General features: G+C 37.5%; 1 protein-coding gene across 1 annotated transcript; it reads left to right on the top strand.

Moving 5' to 3' along the window:
• Window positions 1–1,342: 1,342 nt before the first annotated feature.
• LOC137825720 (auxin transport protein BIG) lies at window positions 1,343–22,507 on the top strand. The gene is made up of 14 exons (XM_068631460.1): window positions 1,343–1,891; window positions 2,265–2,371; window positions 3,297–3,459; window positions 3,550–9,641; window positions 10,594–11,211; window positions 11,315–11,495; window positions 12,411–12,645; window positions 12,721–17,256; window positions 17,338–17,560; window positions 17,756–18,154; window positions 18,248–18,391; window positions 19,457–20,482; window positions 20,883–21,377; window positions 21,539–22,507. Exons 1-14 carry the CDS (start codon window positions 1,648–1,650, stop codon window positions 22,352–22,354), a joined length of 15,279 nt encoding a protein of 5,092 aa, XP_068487561.1. The 5' UTR covers window positions 1,343–1,647; the 3' UTR covers window positions 22,355–22,507.
• The last annotated feature ends 913 nt before the right edge of the window (window positions 22,508–23,420 follow it).

Raw genomic sequence — 23,420 nt, 5'->3', positions numbered from 1 at the left:
TAAAGCTTTAGAACTAGCTTATATTCAATTTCTTACTAAATACCATGAGAAGGGGAAAAAACAGGTTAATTGTGTTAAAAGGACAATTCAATATAAACTAACAAATGCAAAGTTTTAAAGGATGTTACAAAACATATTTTATGTCTGCACATGTATTAATTTATGCATATAGGTTTTCAAAATAAAAAACAAAAATATGAGACCCAATTTTGCAGATTTTATTTAAACATGCTGAAACCCAATAATTTTGTTAAATAAATACAAAACTGTAATTTTGACGATAAAAAAATGTAAAAAAGACAACAAAATCAGTCATTACAAGGTATTTTTTAAATGTAATCTGGTTTGAAAATTTATGAGGTGTAAATTTCATACTACTTCATCTCCTTTGTCACTGTCACTTTGTTCATCAAACCAAACAGTTTTACATATTTATTTTTCACCATTTAACTCCTACAAAAGATAACTGTTCTAAAATTTACCAATTGATATATTTTCTTTTATCTCTTTTACTCTTTGTTTTGATTGAACAGAATACTACAAGTAACCTGGTTGTAATAATGATTTACCATGTTTTAATGTTGTTATTAAAAAATAACAATTAAAAGAAAATAACATAATAAAGAACTAATATAATTTAATAATATTATTCAAAATGACAACAACCATTTTGACAGTTTTTTTATGTAACCATTTTAACATTTTGGATGAAGACACTGTTCAAAATGATTACAGTGAATTAAGTAAGATAAACAAAACGAGTCAACATTAAATCTTGTTTTTCCTTTTCACTACAAATAATCGTTATAAAAAGGAAAAAAATATATAAAACTAAGAGTTTCCTAAATATCTTTTATTATACCTTCTAATATTTCTCAACTTATAATTAGTATGCATACACAACTTCCTCCTAAAAAAGTAACTTCAAACACTAAGTTTTATTCTCTTTTACTAAATTTTGTATCATTTTCCTTTCATTTGTGTGGTGTTCACTTTGGCACTTATCATTACAACATTTTTTTATCTTATTATATACATTATGCCAAAATCACATTTTCAATTTTAATCCTTCTGCATTGGTGTGTATGCTTTTAATCATTAAGCCAAAAAGAAAAACTCCTTTTCTTCATTTTTGACATTTATACTTTATCACATAGCTTCAAGTCACATACATGCATTCTATCTAACTCTCATTTTAGTTTTTTTTTTTAAAGATAAATAAATAGTGAAAAATAAATAAAAATAGAAGCAAACGAACCACAGTGTTAGATTACAAAATGGGAGAGTAAGAAAGGGTTTTTAGATAATTATTTTAACATTATTTGGGGTTTATTTTGTTGTGTTTGGCAATGGGAGAAGAGAAGAGCGAAAGTAGAATGAAATGAAATGAAATGAGAAATGAGAAATGAGAAATGAGAAATGAGAAATGGTAAAATGGTGCTTTCCCATTAAGCAAACTCAGAAAGCAGCACCAATAGTAATACTATATCTCTGTCCCTTTCTTCTTCTCCAATTCATTCATCACGGCTTCAACACTATAAATACCATAAACCCCTTACTACACGTCTTTTTACTCAATTCCACTTCTGCATAACACACTCACTCTTCTTCAAACAAACCTCTTTCTCTCTCTCGATTCGCTCCGTCATGGCCGAGGGCCTCACCGTCCTGGCTGACGCTCTTTCCTCCTCCTCCTCCGCCGAGTTCATCAAACAGCTCCGCTCCGATGACGCCGTGCGGTTAGGTCTCAAAGCCTTCTGCTCGCTCCTCCGCCGCGCTCTCCAATCGTCTGAGGACGGAACCTCGTGCTTCCTCTCCTGGACCGACGCGCAGATTCACGGAATTTCTTCCTTCGCCTACGCAATCGCGTCCGCTTCTCGATCTTTCTCAGGTACTCTTACGAACTTGATTTGCTGTTGCACGATTTGACTTGTGTGATCTTCGTTGTTGTTGTGTGAGTGTTTTCCTTTTTATACACAAAAACTTGAGAGACTGTTTTATATGTAGTTATGGCGATGTTCTCCAATCAGATTGAGTTTCGACGCAGTAATGTCGGTTGTTGTGTTGAACTTTTATAGAAACATTTATTATGTAAGTTATTAAGATGAAGCTATTCCAATTGTGATCGGAGAAAGCACCAAAACACCTATCTAGCTGCATCTAAGTTTTCTCTTCCTGTTTTTCTATTGTTTTGAAATGGTTTTTTTTTTTTTTTTGTAAGTTTTAACCATCGTTTGGTGTTGTGATTTGGTTTGCATGAATAGTGGAGCAGGCGGATGGCGTACTGGTTGCAATCGTGCAGCAGTCTATAGAATTTGCTTTGTGCTATTTGGAGAATTCAGGATTCGATAGTGATGATCTAGGAATTCAGGTATGTTGAGGGTGGAAATTTAATGGAATTAGGGTGCAGGCTTTATTGAATATTCGGCAATACTTTTTAGAGAAGTCTATTTTTGTCTCTAAATTCTCAAATATACAGATCAGAGAGTATTATTTGAATGCAATTTAAATGTTACTTTATAGGGCGCATCAGTGACAACTCTATTGAGTAAACAGTGGCATAAGAGTTTTTATGAACTTATGCATCAATATGAAACAGTAATTTGTTTTTCAATATATAAATAAGAATGCATTAAAGAAGATTGGAACCCATACGATAGTGGGTAGCCTATTCCCCATTGCAACTAATGGGATTTGAGTGTTGCACCTCTAGGATGGAGTACGCGCTGTCTATGCTCTATTGTTTAAGAAAGTAAAAAATTAAAAAAATAAAGAAGTTACGTTATAGATGATGAACAACCTCTAAAGAACAGAAAATTGAAAGTTTACAAATAGAAAAAAGAGTCGTGTTACATTACATGTAATAATACCAAAATCGCATTGTTCCCTTATTTTTGTTAAAAGAATTGTCTCAAGAATAAGTTAGATGGGCAAACATATACAATAATAGATTTGGCAACAGATTCTAAAGTCTCTATATGTTCATTTAGCCCAAGTTGCCTTAAGCCTTCCTGAGATGTTTAGGACATTGAATGAAAAAATGTATATTGGGCCCAATTTTGTTGGTTCCTTCCTTCTCCATCACGATATTGTATGCTAATAGGTCTTTCTGATTTCTATTCCGGACTGAGGAAGCAAAAAGGCATCTCTTTACTAAAAAATATTTAGAACAAAGTATATTCTGGTGGGCATAGGTTAAATTGTTGATCTTCTCTATTAATTGTTCTGACCTGTGTTTTTATTGTTAAAATAGTGGGTATTTTTTTTGTATTACTCATTGTTGGTGCATCTTCCAGAACAACATGATATACCTCTTAGAGATGGCTTTGGTTGATGGAATAAATATAGTTGCAGACATGTCGCAACCTACAACTGCAAGTGCCTTGGTAGATATTTTGACAATTGTTGATGATTGTTGTAGTAATTTTGTGGACGACTACAAAAAATGCCACCTAGAAGGTATCACGTTACTACCCAAAATCAGTCAATTGCTGTCTTGTCATGGTTTTTCTTTTAACCTAACCACTGCTATTTTTTCATCTTTAAAAGGATTCAGATGCTCAAAGGATGAAAAATCAATGAATTGGCTTCTAAAGAGTTTGGCCTCCGAACGCTTACCTCATGATAGGCAAGAATCTGGATTCATTGAACAAACTTGTGATCAATATTTCAATAATTTTCTCTTTCTATCCCAACACTGGGCAGTTGTCCATGGAAAATACACTCCTCGCTTGATCTTGCTGTGCAATAAGTTAGCTAAAGTAAAAGATGTATTGGATGAGAGGGCTGTGAGTCAAAATTTTCGAAGGAGATTGTCTTTCATTTTGAGGATGTTAAAGATACTTGGAAGTCTTTTGAAAGATGTTCCATATGTTGAATACGATGCCGTATTGATGAAGGCAGTTGCGACATTTTCTGATACTCTATGTAGTTTGTTTAGAATTCAACTGGAGTTTGTGAATACCTATGCTACTACTGAAGGAAGTTTTGATAGCATTGTTTTAATGGTTATTGAAGAATTTCTTCACAGTGTTCAGGTTATTTTTGGCAATAGCAATGTTGCCCAGAATATTCAAACATGTATTATAGCAGCTATATTGGAGAGTTTGGATTCTTCTGTTTGGACATATGACAAATCTTCTCCCAATTTGAAGCCCCCCCTTGCTTACATCCCCCGATTTGTTGTTTATACTCTGAAGCTCATTAATGATCTGAAAAGACAAACACATCAAATTCCTTTTGAATGGAAAGACTTCCAGGAGGAATGTGTTGGCAGTTCTACTGATTCACAGATCAGTTCTCCTTCATGTCTTCATCTTGGGTCTGTTCCTTTGCTGAAGGGATTTACTTTTGAAGAGATTCTAAAATTGATATTTCCAGTGTCAAGTCAATGGATTACCAATTTGATGCAACTTGCTTTGTTCCTTCATTCCGAAGGACTGAAATTAAGGCCAAAATTAGAAAGGTCCCATTCTAGTTTGGCTAAAGTTGTTGGAACATCTGAAGTTGAAAATGCAGTATGCCATGAGGATGAGGCTCTTTTTGGAGATCTTTTTTCTGAAACTGGACGATCTGTTGGATCTACTGATGGATGTGAACAACCACCTGTTACTGCATTAGTTTCTAGTTCCAGCTACCAAAATATGCCAATGCAAGCTGCTATAGAACTTTTGAGCTTTCTCAAAACTTGCATCTTCTCTTCTGAATGGCATCCTTCTCTTTATGTTGATGCCTGCAATAAACTTGGCAGTAGAGACATTGACATTTTGCTTTCCCTACTCAGTTGTCAGGGCTGTTGTTCTGAAGATAATATGTCTGATAGTTGCACTCCATTGCATGATGATGGAAAGATTGGGCAAATTCATGATCTGTGCTTTGATCTTTTATGCAACCTTCTCACTAACCATGCTTTGAATGATTCTCTTGAAGACTACCTTGTGGATAAAATCCTGACTGTTGAGAATGGTTCCTTCTGCTACAATGATAGAACCCTGACCCTGCTTGCTCACACATTGTTTTGTAGGGTTGGTTCTTCTGGTAGCCAGTTGAGAACCAAGATTTGCAGGGTATATGTCACCTTTGTTGTTGAGAAGGCAAAAGCAGTCTGCATAAAATGCCCAAGTATCAATGATCTTGCTGGTACTCTTCCCTTGCTGTTTCATATTGAGGTAGTTCTTATGGCATTCCACTTGTCTTCTGAAGGAGAAAAGGCAGTGATGGCAAAATTAATCTTTTCATCCCTCAAAGAAGTTTCTAATTCGACATTAGATTTGAACAGCACACAATTAACATGTTGGGCTTTAGTAGTTTCAAGGTTGATCTTAATTCTACGACATATGATATTTCACCAACATACTTGTCCAACATCATTGCTCATAGATGTGCGATCTAAGTTGAGAGAAGCACCACTTTCTGGTTCATCCACCCCAAACAAAGTTAATGATCATATGTCATCTTGGTTGTCAACTGCATTTAGAAACATTGCAAGTGGATTGATTGGAGAGGAAACTTTTGTGAGTAGCTTGATTGGACACCTAATTGATATTTCTGGGTCTTCTTCTCTTATCAGGGAAGGTTTGGCAATTGACAGCTTAGCTTTGAACTGGGAAGAGATATATTTTACTTTTTCGCTGATTCTGGGATTTTGGAGTGGTAAAAGAGCTGTTGCAGTTGAAGATCTAATTGTTGAAAGATATGTTTTCTCCCTTTGTTGGGATATTCCTTATGTAGGCTTTGATGCTGTCCATTCAATTATAGCTTGGGATCAAGACCATCCTGTGGATCTGTCTAATATGTTTCATTTTTTCCACTTCAGCCATTTACTCCTTGGCCATCCAGAGGGCATTGGGAAAGTAAATATTTCTCCAGATGTTATATTGAGCATGCTTCAACATTTAAATTCTTTTTCCATACCAGAATGCATTGAGCAATCAGATTGGTATTTCCTCAGAGGTGGAATGTGGCTTTCTCTGGTGCTCTCGTTCACTAATGTGGGCATATGGAAATATTACATGGACAATGCTATTTCTGGACATGGTCTAATCTGGATGGAGAATGCTTTGGGGGATGATAACTATGTTAAACTTGCTGGAAACATGATTTCCTCCATGATTGAGTCTGGCCAATTTGCATTGCTTGTAAGGTTGTTCTCATCATTGCTGAACAAGTATTTACAAGTTTGTCAAATCGCTTTCCTTGATATCCTTAGTAACAAGCAAAATCTGGCCTCTGGGTTTTCCCCATTCTTGCTTCTGAAACATACTGAAATGGACCAAAGCCTGCAGGATGAGCTCCTGGAGAGGAGTGGTTCCAATGCAGGCGAGTTGCAATCTATTATTTCCCTCATATCAAGGCTGGATGCTGTTGTTGATAAAAAAACTTCTGGAATTTTTTCTAAAGCTTCTTGGGAGTGCCTATTGCATGGATTTCCTTTCAATCTCTCTACTCCCAGTGCTACTATGTTTTCTTGTGTCCTTAGTATAAGAGGAATTATCTTTGCCTTAAATGGGTTACTTAGAATAAAAGAAACAGGAAATATTATTAACATGGAGGCTGAAGTCCTTGAACAAGTTCTTGATGCAGTAACAGTCATCAAGTATGATAGGATCTTCGAAAGTGTCCATGGGCAATGCGACACTATCTATCAGAGCTTGAGTGCTGAACTGGAATTATCATGTTATGAAAATTTAATTCTAATGAAACAAATGGAAGGGTTTCTGAAGGATGTCAATGCTGGAGGGGCAAGTGATTGCAGTCTTCGTGAATGGATAATCTGTAAAATTATTGAGATATTAAACAGCCTAAGAAAAGACCCTTCAAAGTCTGTTATATTTCAATTTTATCTTGGTGTTGAAAATGTGCCTGAAAAGATGAATAGGGTTTTGCAGTTGCATCTTGGCGACGGCTTGGTTCTAATAGATTCTTTAGATTCCTGTTTCTCTGAATCAGTGAATGTGAAGGTTCTTGGTTTCTTTGTGGATCTTTTGTCTGGCGAGCAATTTCCTGACCTCAGAATGAAGATACAAAGGAAATTTCTAGACAGAGATGTACAATGTGTATCTCAGTGGTTGGAGAGGAGGCTTTTAGGAAGCATAATGAAATCAGATTGTGGGATGAACTGTGCAAATGGGAGCTCCATTTCTCTTAGGGAGTCAACAATGAATTTTATTCTGTGTCTTGTATCACCACCCTCTGAACAACAATCAAAAGAACTGCAACAGCATATTTTTAATTCTGCATTGGGGTCACTTGATTCTGCCTTTTTGTTGTTTGATATACATGTAGCAAAGTCTTTTTTCAATTTCATTGTTCAGATTTCTAGAGGCGAGTTCTTGATGAAACAGCTTCTGACGAGGACTGTAATGTTGATGGAGAAACTGGTGACCAATGAAAATCTGCTTCCCGGACTGAAGTTTCTATTTGGCTTTATTGAAACTGTCTTGAGTGATTGTGGATCTGGTAAAATTTCCTTGCAAAAGACAACTAAGAAGTGTTCTTCTGGCAATAGTCTTGGAGTAGGACATGCTTCTGCTCGGCTGGTTGGATCTAGAAAAAATTCTGAGACATTTATTCTTTCTGCCAATCAAGAAGGGGGATCAACCTCTCTCGAATGTGATGCAACTTCTGTAGATGAGGATGAGGATGATGCAACTTCTGATGGGGAGGTTCTTAGCATAGATAAGGATGACGAAGAGGATGCTAACAGTGAAAGGGCCCTTGCCTCTAAAGTTTGCACATTTACTTCCAGTGGCAGCAATTTCATGGAGCAACATTGGTATTTCTGCTATACATGTGACTTGACTGTATCCAAAGGCTGCTGCTCAGTCTGTGCCAAGGTATGTCATCGGGGTCATCGTGTTGTCTATTCACGTTCAAGCCGATTCTTTTGTGACTGCGGAGCTGGGGGTGTGAGGGGTAGCAATTGTCAATGCCTGAAACCTCGAAAGTTTACCGGAGATAGCAGTGCACCTGTTCGAGGCTCAAATACTTTTCAGTCATTTTTACCTTTCCCTGAGGACGGGGATCAGTTGCCAGACAGTGATTCAGATTTTGAAGAAGAAATCAGTTCAGATGCAGATAACTCTCTCAGGTTATGTATTCCAAAGGAGCTTCAAGAAGGGATTCCAATGTTATTGGAAGAACTTGATATTGAGAGTCAGGTGCTGAATCTTTGCTCTTCTTTGTTGCCATTTATACGAAGCAGACGAGATTCTCACCATTTTAGGGATAAGAAGATCAGAACGGGTGAAGACAAGGTTATTTCTCATGGCATTGATCTCTTGCAATTAAAGAAAGCATATAAAAGTGGATCATTTGATCTCAAGATAAAGGTTGATTATTCAAATGCCAAAGAGATTAAATCACATTTAGCAAGTGGTTCTCTTGTGAAGTCTTTACTCAGTGTGAGTGTACGAGGTCGACTTGCCATTGGTGAAGGTGATAAAGTTGCTATATACGATGTTGCACAGTTGATTGGTCAAGCTACCATTGCACCTGTGACAGCTGACAAGACCAATGTGAAACCTCTTTCCAAAAATATTGTCCGCTTTGAAATTGTACAACTTGCATTCAATCCTGTGGTTGAGAACTATCTTCTTGTAGCAGGTTATGAGGATTGCCAGGTCCTGACACTGAATCCTCGTGGTGAAGTGATTGACCGCCTTGCCATTGAACTAGCTTTGCAAGGAGCATATATTAGACGGGTGGATTGGGTTCCGTGCTCTCAAGTTCAATTGATGGTTGTGACTAACAGATTTGTTAAGATATATGACCTTTCCTTGGACAACATCAGTCCAATGCACTACTTCACTTTGCAAGATGACATGATTGTTGATGCAGTTCTTTGTCCAGCTTCCCAAGGTAGAATGTTTCTCCTTGTTCTTTCAGAAAATGGAAACATATTCAGATTAGAGTTGTCAGTCAAAGGTAATGTTGGGGCTGTGCCATTGAAAGAACTTGTACAACTCCAGGGGAAAGAGACTCATGCAAAGGGATCATCATTATATTTCTCTCCAACTTATAAGCTACTCTTTGTATCTTTTCAAGATGGCACCTCATTGGTTGGTCGCCCAAGCCCTGATGCGGCTTCTCTAGTTGAGGTGTCTTCTGTATATGAGGAACAAGAAAGTAATCTCCGGCCTGCTGGAGTACATCATTGGAAAGAATTGCTGTCTGGCAGTGGATTATTTGTTTGCTTATCAACAATGAAATCAAATTCTGCTCTTACTGTGTCAATGGGGGAATCTGAGATAATTGCTCAGTGTATGCGGCATTCGGTTGGTTCGACCTCACCTATAGTTGGTATGACTGCATACAAACCATTATCAAAGGATAAAATCCACTGTTTTGTTTTACATGATGATGGTAGCCTTCAAATATATTCTCATACCCCTGCTGGTGTGGATGCAAGTGTGATCGTAGCATCTGAGAAAGTTAAGAAATTGGGTTCGGGAATCCTCAACAAAGCCTATGCTGGTACAAATCCTGAATTTCCTCTTGATTTCTTTGAGAAGACTGTGTGCATTACACCGGATGTGAAACTAGGTGGTGATGCCATCAGAAATGGAGATTCTGACGGAGCTAAACAGAGTTTTCTAAATGAGGATGGCTTTCTAGAAAGTCCAAGTCCCTCTGGTTTTAAGGTATCTTATTTGTTTCAGTTAATTTTATTTCAAAGTGAATATTTATAATTGTTGTACATTGTGACATACACTGTTTTGTGGCTGGGGGGATCAACAACTGCCTAAAATCAAGTATTTAGGTACAATGGGTCTTGTTTTTATGTGTAGGTTGTTTGATTAACGCCTAAACCAGTTCTCAGTTGAAGCAAATTTCAAATAAAATTCTTCATAGAAAGTTGAGCTTTTCACTCTACCATTTCAAATAAGATAGAATGGATTGGTGATCACTCTAATGGTTTAATTAGCATGTTCATTATGTATAAATTTAATAAAGCATTATTTTGAACCCAATTTCCACCTGGTTTGTTTTTATACGGACTTTTGTATCTGGTTCCAACATATACCCATACAACTGAAAGTAGTTTAAAAATTCAACAAACACCCCCAGATGATATAGTAATAGTCCTTTTTTAAAAATAAAGTCCTAAATAACCATTTTTTAATAACCCGGATCTGATTTTATAATTGATACTCTAAGGTAGAACTCCTATCCTCTTCCCTGCTCCCCTTTTCATGTTCTAAATTTGATCAAATACGGGGAAATGTATGGATGCTTATTTATTTGAGTAAGTAGTTTCTGATGCATGTTATAATTTAGGAAGTTGGATTCGGACACCATGTCTGGGTGGCCAGGTTTTCTTATTAGTTGTAATCAATAAAACATTTCATTGTTTTTTAGGTAGTGATTTTCTTTTAGGATATGAATATTTTGGTAAAAAGGAATCTGTTTTGTATAATTACATTTATTTTGTCCAAGTACTAAAATTAGAAGGGCGGGTAAGGAAATGATGATGATGATTACATGGGATGGGAGGTAGTTTCACTTTGTGTAGATGCTTTTTTTGCTGTCTTTTGAAAGTGATTGATTATAGCCTTTTATCTTCCTAATTTCGTCCTTGATGTATCTTTACAGATATCCATCTTCAATTCAAATCCTGATATAGTCATGGTTGGTTTTCGTGTTCATGTGGGAAATACATCAGCAAGTCACATACCATCTAGCATTTCTATTTTCCAAAGAGTTGTTAAATTAGATGAGGGAATGAGGTCCTGGTATGATATTCCATTCACTGTTGCAGAGTCACTTCTCGCAGATGAAGAATTTGCAATCTCAGTTGGGCCAACCTTTAATGGCTCAACGCTCCCAAGAATAGACTCACTCGAAGTTTATGGCCGAGCTAAAGATGAATTTGGTTGGAAAGAGAAAATGGATGCTGTTTTAGACATGGAAGCAAGAGTACTTGGTTCAAATTCATCAATTAGTGGATCTGGAAAGAAGCGCCGGTCAATGCAATCTGCTCCTATTCAGGAACAAGTAATAGCAGATGGGCTCAAGCTAATTACTAAGTTCTATTCATCATGTAGGCAACAGGATTGCTCAAGGTTTGAGGAAGCAAGAACTGAACTTGAAAAACTGAAGTGCAAGCCGTTACTAGAAACAATATTCGAGTGTGATAGAGAACCAATTCTGCAGGCTTCTGCTAGTCGTGTCCTACAAGCAGTTTTTCCAAAGAAAGAGATATACCATCAAGTAATCTATAATGTCATTTGTTTCTCCTATACGAAGTCTGTTTTGTCATTATTTCTGCTTGTAATGCCGTGCTAAATATCACTACTTGTAATTCTCACATTAGGTTAAGGATACCATGCGGCTTCTTGGAGTTGTAAAATCCTCATCAATGTTATCCTCAAGGCTAGGGATAGGGGGTGCTTCAGGAAGTTCGATCATCGAAGAGTTCACCACCCAGATGCGTGCAGTTTGTAAGATTGCATTGCAACGCCGCTCAAATTTAGCAACATTTCTGGAGACAAATGGTATTTGTCTTTGCTGATTGAGTCGTACAATGCATAAAAAATAGCTTTTTTCTTGTATATTTTTAAACACAGTGGGTAGATAAGTAAGAACAGGCATTGGTCAATTTGAAACATCCATGTTTACTGCATGCTAAGGATCCTTATTTTAATATTGAGTTTTCTGAATGTTATTTTTTGTTCTCAAAATCATGTATTTCTTCCCACAAAATATCTACTTTCTTTTTTCCAAATCTTCAATTACCCATTATTTATAATGGTATTTGACATGTGACTTTGTGGTTTTAATATCATATGAAATATACTAAATGTTAAAATGAACTATTAAATTGTGCCTATAATAACACTGAACTTATTATGGTTCATGAAGAAATCAAACCAATTCTTTTTTTTTTTTGCAATATATTTGTATTTCGAGATTGTTCTTGTTCAAATTAATCTGATGAGTCATGACTTGGATAGCATTGAAGTACTTCTGAAGGATCTTTAGTGGTATATGAGAAAGCTATGAGCTAGTAGAATCATATTGTGGTTAGGATTGAGAGAAATCAAGGAACCATAGTAATGTGGTGTAGGTTTTCTGTTTGCATGATCTCAGGTATTTGACTCAGCAGCATTTTGAGTGGAAAAATATTGTTTCTAAAGAAAATACCCATGTAATTTTAATTTATGCATGAGTTCTGATGTTTCAAAAATCAAATGTTCTTTGTACTAATTTTCGTGTGTTTTTATTAATTTTGGGCTATTCAGAATAAGTTTGATTAATCATGCATTTTCCCCTTATGCTAATCATACAATCCAACTGATGGAGGTGCTAATTTTATGAATCAAGAGTCTAAAAGTCTTTCTGTCCTGTGTGGACGTGTTTGTTATTTCTGTCATTCTATTATGATATAAGATGTTCTTTTTCTGGTGTAGGCTCAGAGGTGGTGGATGTACTTATGCAAGTTTTATGGGGAATTTTGGATTTTGAGCAGCCTGACACACAAACCATGAACAACATTGTTATGTCTGCGGTTGAACTCATTTATTGCTATGCTGAATGCTTGGCCCTACATGGAAAAGATGCAGGAGTGCATTCTGTGGCACCTTCTGTTGTGTTACTTAAGAAGCTTCTCTTTTCAACCAATGAGGCTGTTCAAACAGCTAGCAGGTATTTACCTAATTTCTTTCTTGTTTTCTTACTCTGAATTTGATATTCACGTTTTACACATCCCCTTTCCCCCAGTTTGGCCATTTCTTCGAGATTGCTTCAGGTCCCTTTCCCAAAGCAGACCATGTTGGCTACTGATGATGCTGTTGAGAGTGTAGTGTCAGTTCCTGGTGCTGTGGACTCAAGTTCTGGAAACAACCAAATCATGATTGAGGATGACACAACCACTTCATCAGTCCAATATTGTTGTGATGGTTGCTCAACAGTACCTATACTAAGACGAAGATGGCATTGTACTGTTTGTCCTGATTTTGACTTGTGTGAGGCTTGCTATGAATTAGATGCAGATCGACTTCCTCCACCACATTCTAGAGATCATCCTATGACAGCAATTCCAATTGAAGTGGATTCCGTGGGAGATGGCAGTGACTTTCACTTCACAACTGATGATGTTAGTGACCAGAACTTATTACCTGTTCCTGCTGATAGCCAGATGCAGAATTCTTCTCCATCAATTCATGTCTTGGAACTAAATGATTCTGGGGATTTTGCAACTTCATTAAGTGATCCTGTCTCAATTTCTGCTTCAAAACGGGCCATAAATTCTTTACTTCTTTCTGAGCTTCTTGAACAATTGAAAGGATGGATGGATTCAACCTCAGGAATTCAGGCAATCCCTGTTATGCAGCTTTTCTACAGGTTGTCATCTGCTGTGGGTGGACCTTTTATAGACAGCTCTAAGCCAGATAGCTTAGATCTGGAGAAGGTAATCAAGTGGTTTTTGGATGAGATTAATCTCAACAGGCCATTTGTAGCCAGATACCGTTCATCATTCGGCGAAGTTGCTATCCTGGTCTTCATGTTTTTCACATTGATGCTTAGAAACTGGCATCAGCCTGGTAGTGATGGTTCAATGCCAAGACAGAGTGGAACAACTGACATGCAAGACAAAAATGTGGTCCATTTTCCACCATCAACCTCAGCCAGTGTTAAGACTTCATTAGATGACCAAGAGAAGATTGACTTTGCATCACAACTGCTTCGAGCTTGTGATTCTCTTAGGCAGCAATCTTTTGTAAATTATTTAATGGATATATTGCAGCAGCTAGTGTATGTTTTCAAATCTCCTGTTAACAATGAAGGTGTGCATAGTAATACTGGGCCTGGATGTGGGGCTCTACTAACAGTCCGTAGAGATTTACCAGCTGGTAATTTTTCACCTTTCTTTTCTGATTCGTATGTCAAAGTGCATCGAACAGATATCTTCATGGACTACCACAGGCTTTTATTAGAGAATGCTTTCCGACTGGTGTACACCCTTGTTCGGCCAGAAAAGCATGACAAAACTGGGGAAAAGGAAAAGGTCTACAAGTTATCATATGGTAAGGATTTGAAGCTTGATGGTTATCAAGATGTTCTCTGCAGTTACATTAACAATCCTCACACCAATTTTGTAAGAAGATATGCCAGGAGGCTTTTTCTACATCTCTGTGGGAGCAAGTCTCATTATTACAGTGTTCGAGACTCTTGGCAGTTCTCTAGTGAAGCCAAGAGACTTTATAAACACATAAACAAATCCGGTGGTTTTCAAAATAATCCCATCCCATATGAAAGAAGTGTAAAGATTGTGAAATGCCTTTCCACTATGGCAGAAGTTGCAGCTGCGCGTCCTCGTAACTGGCAGAAGTACTGTTTAAGGAATGGAGATATTTTGTCTTTCCTGATAAATGGTATATTTTATTTTGGTGAAGAGTCTGTTATTCAGACTCTTAAACTTCTTAATTTTGCCTTCTATACAGGAAAAGATGTTGGTCACACTCCTCCGAAAATGGAGTCAGGAGACCTAAGTTCAAACAAATCAGGTACCACTCAAGAATCAAAGAAGAAAAAGAAAGGTGAAGATGGAGCTGAATCTGGTTCGGAGAAGTCTTATTTAGATATGGAAGCAGCAGTGGATGTCTTCACTGACAAGAGTGGCAATATTTTGAAACAGTTCATAGATTGTTTCCTTTTGGAGTGGAATTCAATTACTGTGCGTGTAGAAGCCAAATTAGTTTTATATGGTGTCTGGCATCATGCTAAACCAACATTTAAGGAGACCATTCTCTCTGCACTCTTGCAGAAAGTTAAATTCCTTCCCATGTATGGACAGAATATTGTGGAGTATACAGAACTTGTTACTTGGTTGCTTGGAAGATCCCCTGATTCTAGTTCAAAACACAAGATTTCTGACCTTGTGGACCGATGCTTGACATCGGATGTAATTAGATGTATCTTTGAGACTCTCCATTCACAGAATGAGTTGTTAGCCAACCATCCAAATTCCCGCATATATAATACTCTGAGTGGCTTAGTGGAATTTGATGGATACTATCTGGAGAGTGAACCTTGTGTTGCCTGCAGCACTCCTGAAGTACCTTACAGCAAGATGAAGCTAGAATCTCTGAAATCTGAAACAAAATTCACTGACAACCGGATCATAGTGAAATGCACTGGGAGTTACACAATCCAGACTGTGACAATGAATGTTCATGATGCCAGAAAGTCAAAATCAGTGAAGGTTTTGAACCTATACTACAATAACAGGCCAGTCACTGACTTGTCTGAGTTGAAAAATAACTGGTCTTTATGGAAGCGTGCAAAAAGTTGTCATCTTGCATTCAATCAGACAGAGCTTAAAGTTGAATTTCCCATTCCAATTACGGCTTGTAACTTCATGATTGAATTAGATTCATTCTATGAAAATCTTCAGGCATTGTCTCTTGAACCATTGCAATGTCCACGTTGTAGTCGTCCAGTCACAGATAAACATGGCATATGTAGCAATTGTCATGAAAATGCTTATCAATGTAGGCAATGTCGCAACATTAATTATGAGAATTTAGATTCTTTTCTATGCAATGAGTGTGGATACAGTAAATATGGGCGGTTTGAGTTTAATTTTATGGCAAAGCCAAGTTTCACATTTGATAATATGGAGAATGATGAAGATATGAAGAAGGGATTGGCAGCCATAGAATCTGAATCAGAGAATGCTCATAGAAGATACCAGCAACTTTTGGGTTTCAAAAAGCCCTTGCTGAAAATTGTATCAAGCATTGGTGATAGTGAAATAGACTCGCAACAGAAGGACTCTGTACAGCAAATGATGGTTTCTTTACCTGGTCCCTCATGTAAAATCAACAGGAAGATTGCTCTTCTTGGAGTTTTGTATGGTGAGAAGTGCAAAGCAGCTTTTGATTCTGTCAGCAAAAGTGTCCAGACACTGCAAGGACTACGCAAGGTGTTGATGAATTATCTGCACCAGAAGCATTCTGATGCTAGCGTGGCCTCAAGATTTATTGTTTCCAGATCACCAAATAATTGCTACGGCTGTGCAACTACATTTGTAACACAATGTCTGGAACTACTACAGGTGCTAGCAAGGCATCCAAATTCTAAGAAACAACTTGTTTCATCTGGCATTTTGTCTGAGTTATTTGAGAATAACATTCATCAAGGGACTAAAGCTGCCCGTGTTCAAGCAAGGATCGTACTTTGTTCTTTATCTGAAGGTGATGTAAATGCAGTTACTGAGTTGAACAGTCTGATACAAAAGAAAGTTTTGTACTGCCTTGAGCATCATCGCTCCATGGATATTGCTGTGACTACGCGTGAGGAACTGTTACTACTTTCTGAGGTGTGTTCTTTGGCTGATGAATTCTGGGAATCCAGATTACGTGTTGTGTTTCAATTATTGTTTTCTTCCATCAAGTTAGGTGCCAAGCATCCGGCAATATCTGAGCATGTCATTCTTCCTTGTCTGAGAATTATATCTCAGGCCTGCACACCTCCAAAACCTGAGACACCAGACAAAGAGCAAGGACTTGGGAAATCTCCTGCAAATACAAAGGATGAGAGCATTCAAAGTGTGTCTGGGTCCATGACTGGGGCTGTCGCTGTTAATGGAACAAAAGCCTTTCCTGATTCATCAGAAAGAAATTGGGATGCGACACCCAAGACTCGAGATATTCAATTACTGAGCTATTCAGAATGGGAGAGGGGAGCTTCCTATCTTGATTTTGTTAGAAGGCAATATAAAGTATCTCAGGCTGTCAAAGGTATAAGCCAGAGGTCACGACCCCAGAGGCATGATTACCTAGCCCTTAAATATGCTTTGAGGTGGAAGCGTCGTGTGGGTAAAGCAGCTAAAAGTGACTTGTCGGTGTTTGAGTTGGGATCATGGGTTAAAGAACTTGTTTTGAGTGCTTGTTCTCAATCTATTAGATCAGAGATGTGCACACTCATAAGCATGCTTTGTGCTCAAAGTTCATCCAGACGATTTCGATTGCTGAACCTAGTGGTTTCTTTGTTACCTGCAACACTTTCTGCTGGTGAAAGTGCTGCAGAGTATTTTGAGTTGCTATTCAAGATGGTAGATTCAGAGGAGTCTCTTTTATTTTTGACTGTTCGGGGGTGTCTACGGACAATATGTACACTAATTACCCAAGAAGTAAATAATGTTGAGTCTTTGGAGAGGAGTCTGCACATTGATATAACCCAGGGGTTTATCCTTCACAAGCTCATAGAGCTTCTTGGTAAATTTTTGGAGGTTCCAAATGTTAGATCAAGGTACAATTTTTTATTGATTAATTTTACTTTTGATGTTACAACTTTGGTTTACATCTCATTAAAAAATGTTATTGTTTCCAGATTCATGCGAGATGACTTGCTTTCAGAAATTCTTGAGGCCCTTATTGTAATTCGCGGCTTGATAGTTCAAAAGACAAAGTTGATAAGTGATTGCAATCGTCTCCTTAAAGATCGTTTAGATAGTCTGCTGCTGGAAAGCAGTGAAAACAAGCGACAATTCATTAGGGCATGTGTCAATGGCCTGGAAATACACAGGGAGGAGAGAAAGGGGCGGGCTTGTTTGGTATGGATGAATTATATTTTTCATTCTCCTAACTAACTTATTTATCCCTTGAATCAGTTGTAATAATTTTCTATCCAACAAAGTATCAATTTGGTTTGGTTACTTAGGAATTCTTGTACGTAATGAATGTTAAACTTACAATAAGATTTTTCACTCGTTTTGTGAACTTGATGTGATCTACATCTGCTTTTGTAGTTTATCTTAGAGCAACTCTGCAATGTGATCTGCCCCTCAAAACCGGAGCCTGTATATTTGTTGGTCCTGAACAAAGCACATACACAAGAAGAATTTATCAGGGGATCAATGACTAAGAATCCATATTCAAGTGTTGAAATTGGTCCATTAATGCGAGATGTTAAGAACAAGATCTGCCATCAGTTGGAATTGTTAGGTCTTCTTGAGGATGACTATGGAATGGAATTGTTAGTTGCTGGAAATATTATCTCTCTTGATTTGAGCATTGCACAAGTGTATGAGCAAGTCTGGAAGAAATCAAATCAATCATCAAACCTGACTAATTCCAACTTGTTGTCTCCAAATGCTGTCAACTCATGCAGAGATTGCCCTCCAATGACAGTAACTTATCGGCTTCAGGTTTGTTTCCATTATTGAGCACATGATTTGGTTTATTTGATAAAGATTTGGTTTTGAACTCATATAGTATATTTGATTAAATATGATTTCCAGGGTTTGGATGGTGAGGCAACTGAGCCTATGATTAAAGAGTTGGAGGAAGATAGAGAGGAGTCTCAGGATCCAGAGGTTGAGTTTGCCATAGCAGGTGCTATTCGGGAGTGTGGTGGACTGGAGATACTACTGGCCATGATTCAGGTTTGCAATTTTTTCATTGATATCTGTTGACTTGAACATTGTCGTATTTGGAAATTTCAACTACTTTAATGTTTGCAGACATAGGAATTGATGAACATTCTTTTTTAATTAAAAATTCATGCATGGGAAATACATCAACTGTGAATTAATATCTGTTTGACAACTGCTTGGAAGTGAATTGTGACGTTTATGATTGTTTCTTAAGTTCATTTGCTATCTGCTGGCAAGTCTTTCTAAGTTGGACCGCTGTATATTCACAGTTTTTATAAATCTGCCTCTTATTTTGAATACACTAGCCTACAACATTGTAGCATCTATAGAAGTTGAAGTATTACAAGAAAAATAGTACTAACATTTTGATAATATTTATTTCTTAGAGAAACTGACGTGATATATAATTTATTATTTCTATCTTGTATAAAGCTGAATACAAAGAGAGCCTTTATAGAAGCTACCCTTGAAAGCAAAAAGAGCAAAACACACAAAACAGATACACGAAAGGGGACAGCTGAAAATAACAAACCACCGAGAGAAACAATGTAACAGAAAGATTAAGATAGATAAAAGAAAACCTCTTATTTTATTTTAATGTATTCTTTTCTTCAGTTATATGCTGCGAAACAAATTAGGTATATATGTTCCATTTACTATATATTATATTGTATTTTATTTGATTTAATTGTACAGTTTAAATTTGATTTTGTTTTAAAGAATACTAATAAATCTCTAATACTAGTAGATTTATTTTAGGTTAGGAGAAATTCTATCTCATCATTACATATTAGAGTAAGACTACTCTAATACTACTACACATCATGGTTCTTTTCAATGAGAATGGTATAGTTTTAAAAAAGTTTTGTTGCTTTATTATAATTTTTCACTGGGAATGGTTCTTTGGATATTATTTTATCTTCATCTAGATTGACAAAACAATGACATTGTACTTGACATGCTCATTTAGTAGTTGCTTTGATGTTAGTGTGATGTTTTGGTAAAACGTCTAATCCTGCAGTTTGAAACCTTTACATTGATAATATAATTTTCTCGCATTTTCCTGATGTGTAGCGTCTGCGAGATGATTTCAAGTCCAATCAGGAGCAACTGGTTGCAGTTCTTAATCTTCTTATGTACTGTTGCAAAATCAGAGAAAATAGAAGGGCCTTGTTGAAGCTAGGAGCTTTAGGTTTGCTTCTTGAGACCGCAAGGCGAGCTTTCTCAGTTGATGCTATGGAGCCAGCTGAAGGCATACTTTTGATTGTTGAAAGTCTGACCATAGAAGCAAATGAAAGTGACAATATAAGCATCACACAAAGTGCCTTTACTGTCACTAGTGAAGAAGCTGGGACAGGTGAACAAGCCAAAAAGATAGTTCTAATGTTCTTGGAGAGATTATCTCATCCATTGGGGCTTAAGAAATCAAACAAACAACAGAGGAACACAGAGATGGTTGCTCGAATATTGCCTTACTTAACCTATGGTGAACCTGCAGCAATGGAAGCTCTTATCGAGCATTTTAGTCCTTACTTGCAAGATTGGGGTGCATTTGACCATTTGCAGAAACAACATCTGATTAATCCAAAGGATGATAATATTTCTCAGCAAGTTGCAAAACAGAGATTCACACTGGAAAATTTTGTTAGAGTTTCAGAGTCTCTCAAGACAAGTTCTTGTGGAGAGAGATTAAAGGACATTATCCTAGAGAAAGGTATAACTAAAACTGCAATGACATATTTGAAAGATAATTTTGCCAATACAGGGCAGGCTGGCTTTAAGAGCAGTGCTGAATGGGCACAGGGTTTAACCCTGCCATCTGTCCCTCTTATATTGTCTTTGCTGAGGGGTTTATCAATGGGGCATATGCTCACTCAAAAGTGTATTGATGAAGAAGGTATCTTACCCTTGTTGCATGCCTTGGAAGGAGTTACAGTAGTAAATGAAATTGGGGTAAGGGCCGAAAATTTGTTGGACACACTATCTAACAAGGAGGGCAAAGGAGATGGATTCTTGGAGGAGAAGGTGTGTAAACTGCGGCATGCAACTAGGGATGAAATGAGGCGCCGGGCTTTAAGAAAGAGAGAGGAATTGCTTCAGGTATTTTATATAAAACCTTTATTTACTCACTTGAGTTTAAAGACAATAGTGTTTGAAATGGTAAAACTAAGTTTACTGTTGGGTTGTTTTCTTGGTTAAGCATGCATGTTCTTTGATTGGGAAAAGGGCATCGGGGATTTTCTAAGTGCTTACTATGCCTGATCAAACATAATGTTTGATATGAATGGTGATTCTACTCTGTTGTTGTCTGTCAATGCAAAATGCTGATTTTAGTTTAGTGGAACTTTTCTGTTGTTTATATATATTTCTTGTTTATTGCTTTCCTTCACCAGATTGAATTTTCATTCAGATATGGCATGCTTTGTACATATTCTACTTCAAATTCTATCGGAATCTGATTTCGTGTTCCCTTTTGAATTATCCTTTATGTCTGATATAGGGGCTTGGAATGCGTCAAGAAGGAGGTGAACGCATTGTTGTTGCTCACCCAGTCCTTGAAGGTTTAGAAGATGTCCAAGAGGAGGAGGATGGGCTGGCATGCATGGTATGCCGGGAAGGATACAGTTTAAGACCTGCTGATTTATTGGGGGCTTACTCTTATAGTAAGCGAGTGAATCTAGGTGTTGGTTCTTCAGGAAGTGCTCGTGGAGGAGAGTGCGTTTACACTACTGTAAGTTACTTCAATATTATTCATTTCCAGTGCCACCAAGAGGCCAAGAGAGCTGATGCTGCTTTGAGGAATCCAAAGAAAGAGTGGGATGGGGCAACACTTAGAAACAACGAGTCTCTGTGTAATTCATTATTCCCGGTCAGAGGTCCATCTGTTCCTCTGGCACAGTATCTTCGGCATGTTGACCAGTATTGGGACAACCTGAATGCTCTTGGACGTGCTGATGGAAATAGGCTCCGCCTGCTGACTTATGACATTGTTCTGGTATGTTACTCAGCTGCAATATGTTTGTTCTTTTCCTGTTTCCGAGTGGGGAGTTTGACGATTAAGATTGTAATGATAAAAATAATAATAAAAGCTTAAAATGATTAATCAAGTGATTATTGTCTGACTGGTGTTCATGCATTTTTTTCCCATCTTTGTAGATGTTAGCTCGGTTTGCAACAGGAGCATCGTTCAGTGTAGATTGTCGAGGGGGTGGACGAGAAAGTAATTCCCGTTTCCTCCCATTTATGATCCAAATGGCACGCCATCTACTTGATCAAGGAAGCCCCTCTCAGCGTCGCAACATGGCCAGGGCAGTATCAGCATACATATCCTCTTCCTCGTCAGATGTCAGACCCTCTTCTCCATCTGGCACCCAACCTACACTCGGCACAGAAGAGACTGTCCAATTTATGATGGTAAACTCATTTCTCTCGGAGTCTTACGAGTCCTGGCTGCAGCATCGCCGCGCTTTTCTGCAGCGTGGAATTTACCATGCATACATGCAGCACACACATTCCCGTGCACCATCTGCTACATCTCCTCCACAAGGTGTAGAATCTGGAACCGTGGGCCAAAATGCTACAGCAGAAGCAGGGAAGAATGATCTTTTGTCTATTATTCGTCCAATGCTTGTCTATACAGGCTTAATTGAGCAGTTACAACATTTCTTCAAGGTCAAGAAATCAGCAAGTGCAACACCTGCAAGGACTGATGGGGCTTCATCTACAACAGAAGGGGAAGATGAAAGTGGAAACCTGGAAGGCTGGGAAGTAGTGATGACAGAGCGACTCTTGAATGTAAAGGAGCTGCTTGGATTCCCCAACGAGATGCTGTCATGGCTTGATGACATTAGTTCTGCAGAGGACTTGCAGGAGGCCTTTGACATAGTTGGTGTTCTTGCTGAAGTGTTGTCTGGCGGATTCACCCGGTGTGAAGATTTTGTGCAGGCTGCAATTAATGCGGGAAAAAGCTGAAGATGAGATTTTGTATCTTTCATTTGTAATACTCAAATATTAACAGCTTAACTCCTACTCTGAGGGAATGTAAAACGCTTGGCTACTATGTTCTTTTGAACGTACGAAGCCGATGAAAATGCAAGGCCGGATATTGTGATAGCGTGGAAATAACTGCTTCATTCAAAAAAATAACTCCCAATAACACTTCAAATTTCTCCCAACATAACCGAGATACACTCTCCCCCCAAATTCATGATTACACATAAACTTATTTTACATTTTTAAAAACATTATTATTTAAATGAAATTAAGAAGAAATCTCTTAATAAAATCTCATTCAAATCTCCTTATTATATATATAAAAATGTGATAAGGACGAAATATAATAAAAAATGGGCCAGTCCATTTTAAAAAAAAGGATATTAACAAGGCAATTGCTTCCTGCACCTGATCAATTGTGACTGGCATCCGACGAACTTTTTAAAATTCCATTGTCTTCTTCACTTTGAAAAATATTGTATGGTGAGGTAGAGGAAGTTCATTATTGTGTGAAGCTTTGCTTTGAGGTGCAAAAGATGAGGTTACATTCTTTGTTGTGCACGGACATTCAGTGTAAGCTTCGTTTGTCAAGTTAATGAAGTAAGTAATCAATTTTCAGTCGTTTCTGGTTTTTGTTCGAGCTTAGCTGGTCCCGGATATCAGAATCCGAAAGTCTATTTTTTTCACTACGGATATTAATATCCAGAAGTCAAAATTTTCAATACGGATATTAATATCCGAAAGTCAAAAGTCCAAAGTGTATTACAGATAAAAATATCCGCAAGTGAAAAGTCCATTCCGGATAAAAATATCTGGAAGTCACTAATCACCTACGGATAAAAATATCTGGAATGCAATAATGAATTATGGAAAAATTTATGCAGAACGCAATAGTGAATTATGGATAAAAATATCTGGTAGGCATGTCGTACCTTGATGGTTCCTTCGATGATGTTTCCTTCTCTGACTTCAGAAGCTCTCCGTCGTGGTCACAGCTCTGCCTGCGATAATGAAGGTCACGGTGGCTGTAAACGAATGGAGAAGA

This window comes from Phaseolus vulgaris, chromosome 8 (genome assembly GCF_000499845.2).
Source record: "Phaseolus vulgaris cultivar G19833 chromosome 8, P. vulgaris v2.0, whole genome shotgun sequence".
Taxonomy (NCBI): domain Eukaryota; kingdom Viridiplantae; phylum Streptophyta; class Magnoliopsida; order Fabales; family Fabaceae; genus Phaseolus; species Phaseolus vulgaris.
The sequence above is the reverse complement of the archived record's forward strand: the minus strand, read 5'-3'. Positions and strand labels throughout refer to the sequence as shown.

Bases quoted from the DNA above. Each gene is read 5' to 3' on its own strand.
- LOC137825720 (XM_068631460.1), top strand. From the start codon at position 1,648: ATGGCCGAGGGCCTCACCGTCCTGGCTGACGCTCTTTCCTCCTCCTCC. The intron at 18,155-18,247 runs GTTTGTTTCCAT...TATGATTTCCAG, and splicing joins CAGTAACTTATCGGCTTCAG to GGTTTGGATGGTGAGGCAAC. The intron at 20,483-20,882 runs GTATTTTATATA...TGTCTGATATAG, and splicing joins AGAGAGAGGAATTGCTTCAG to GGGCTTGGAATGCGTCAAGA.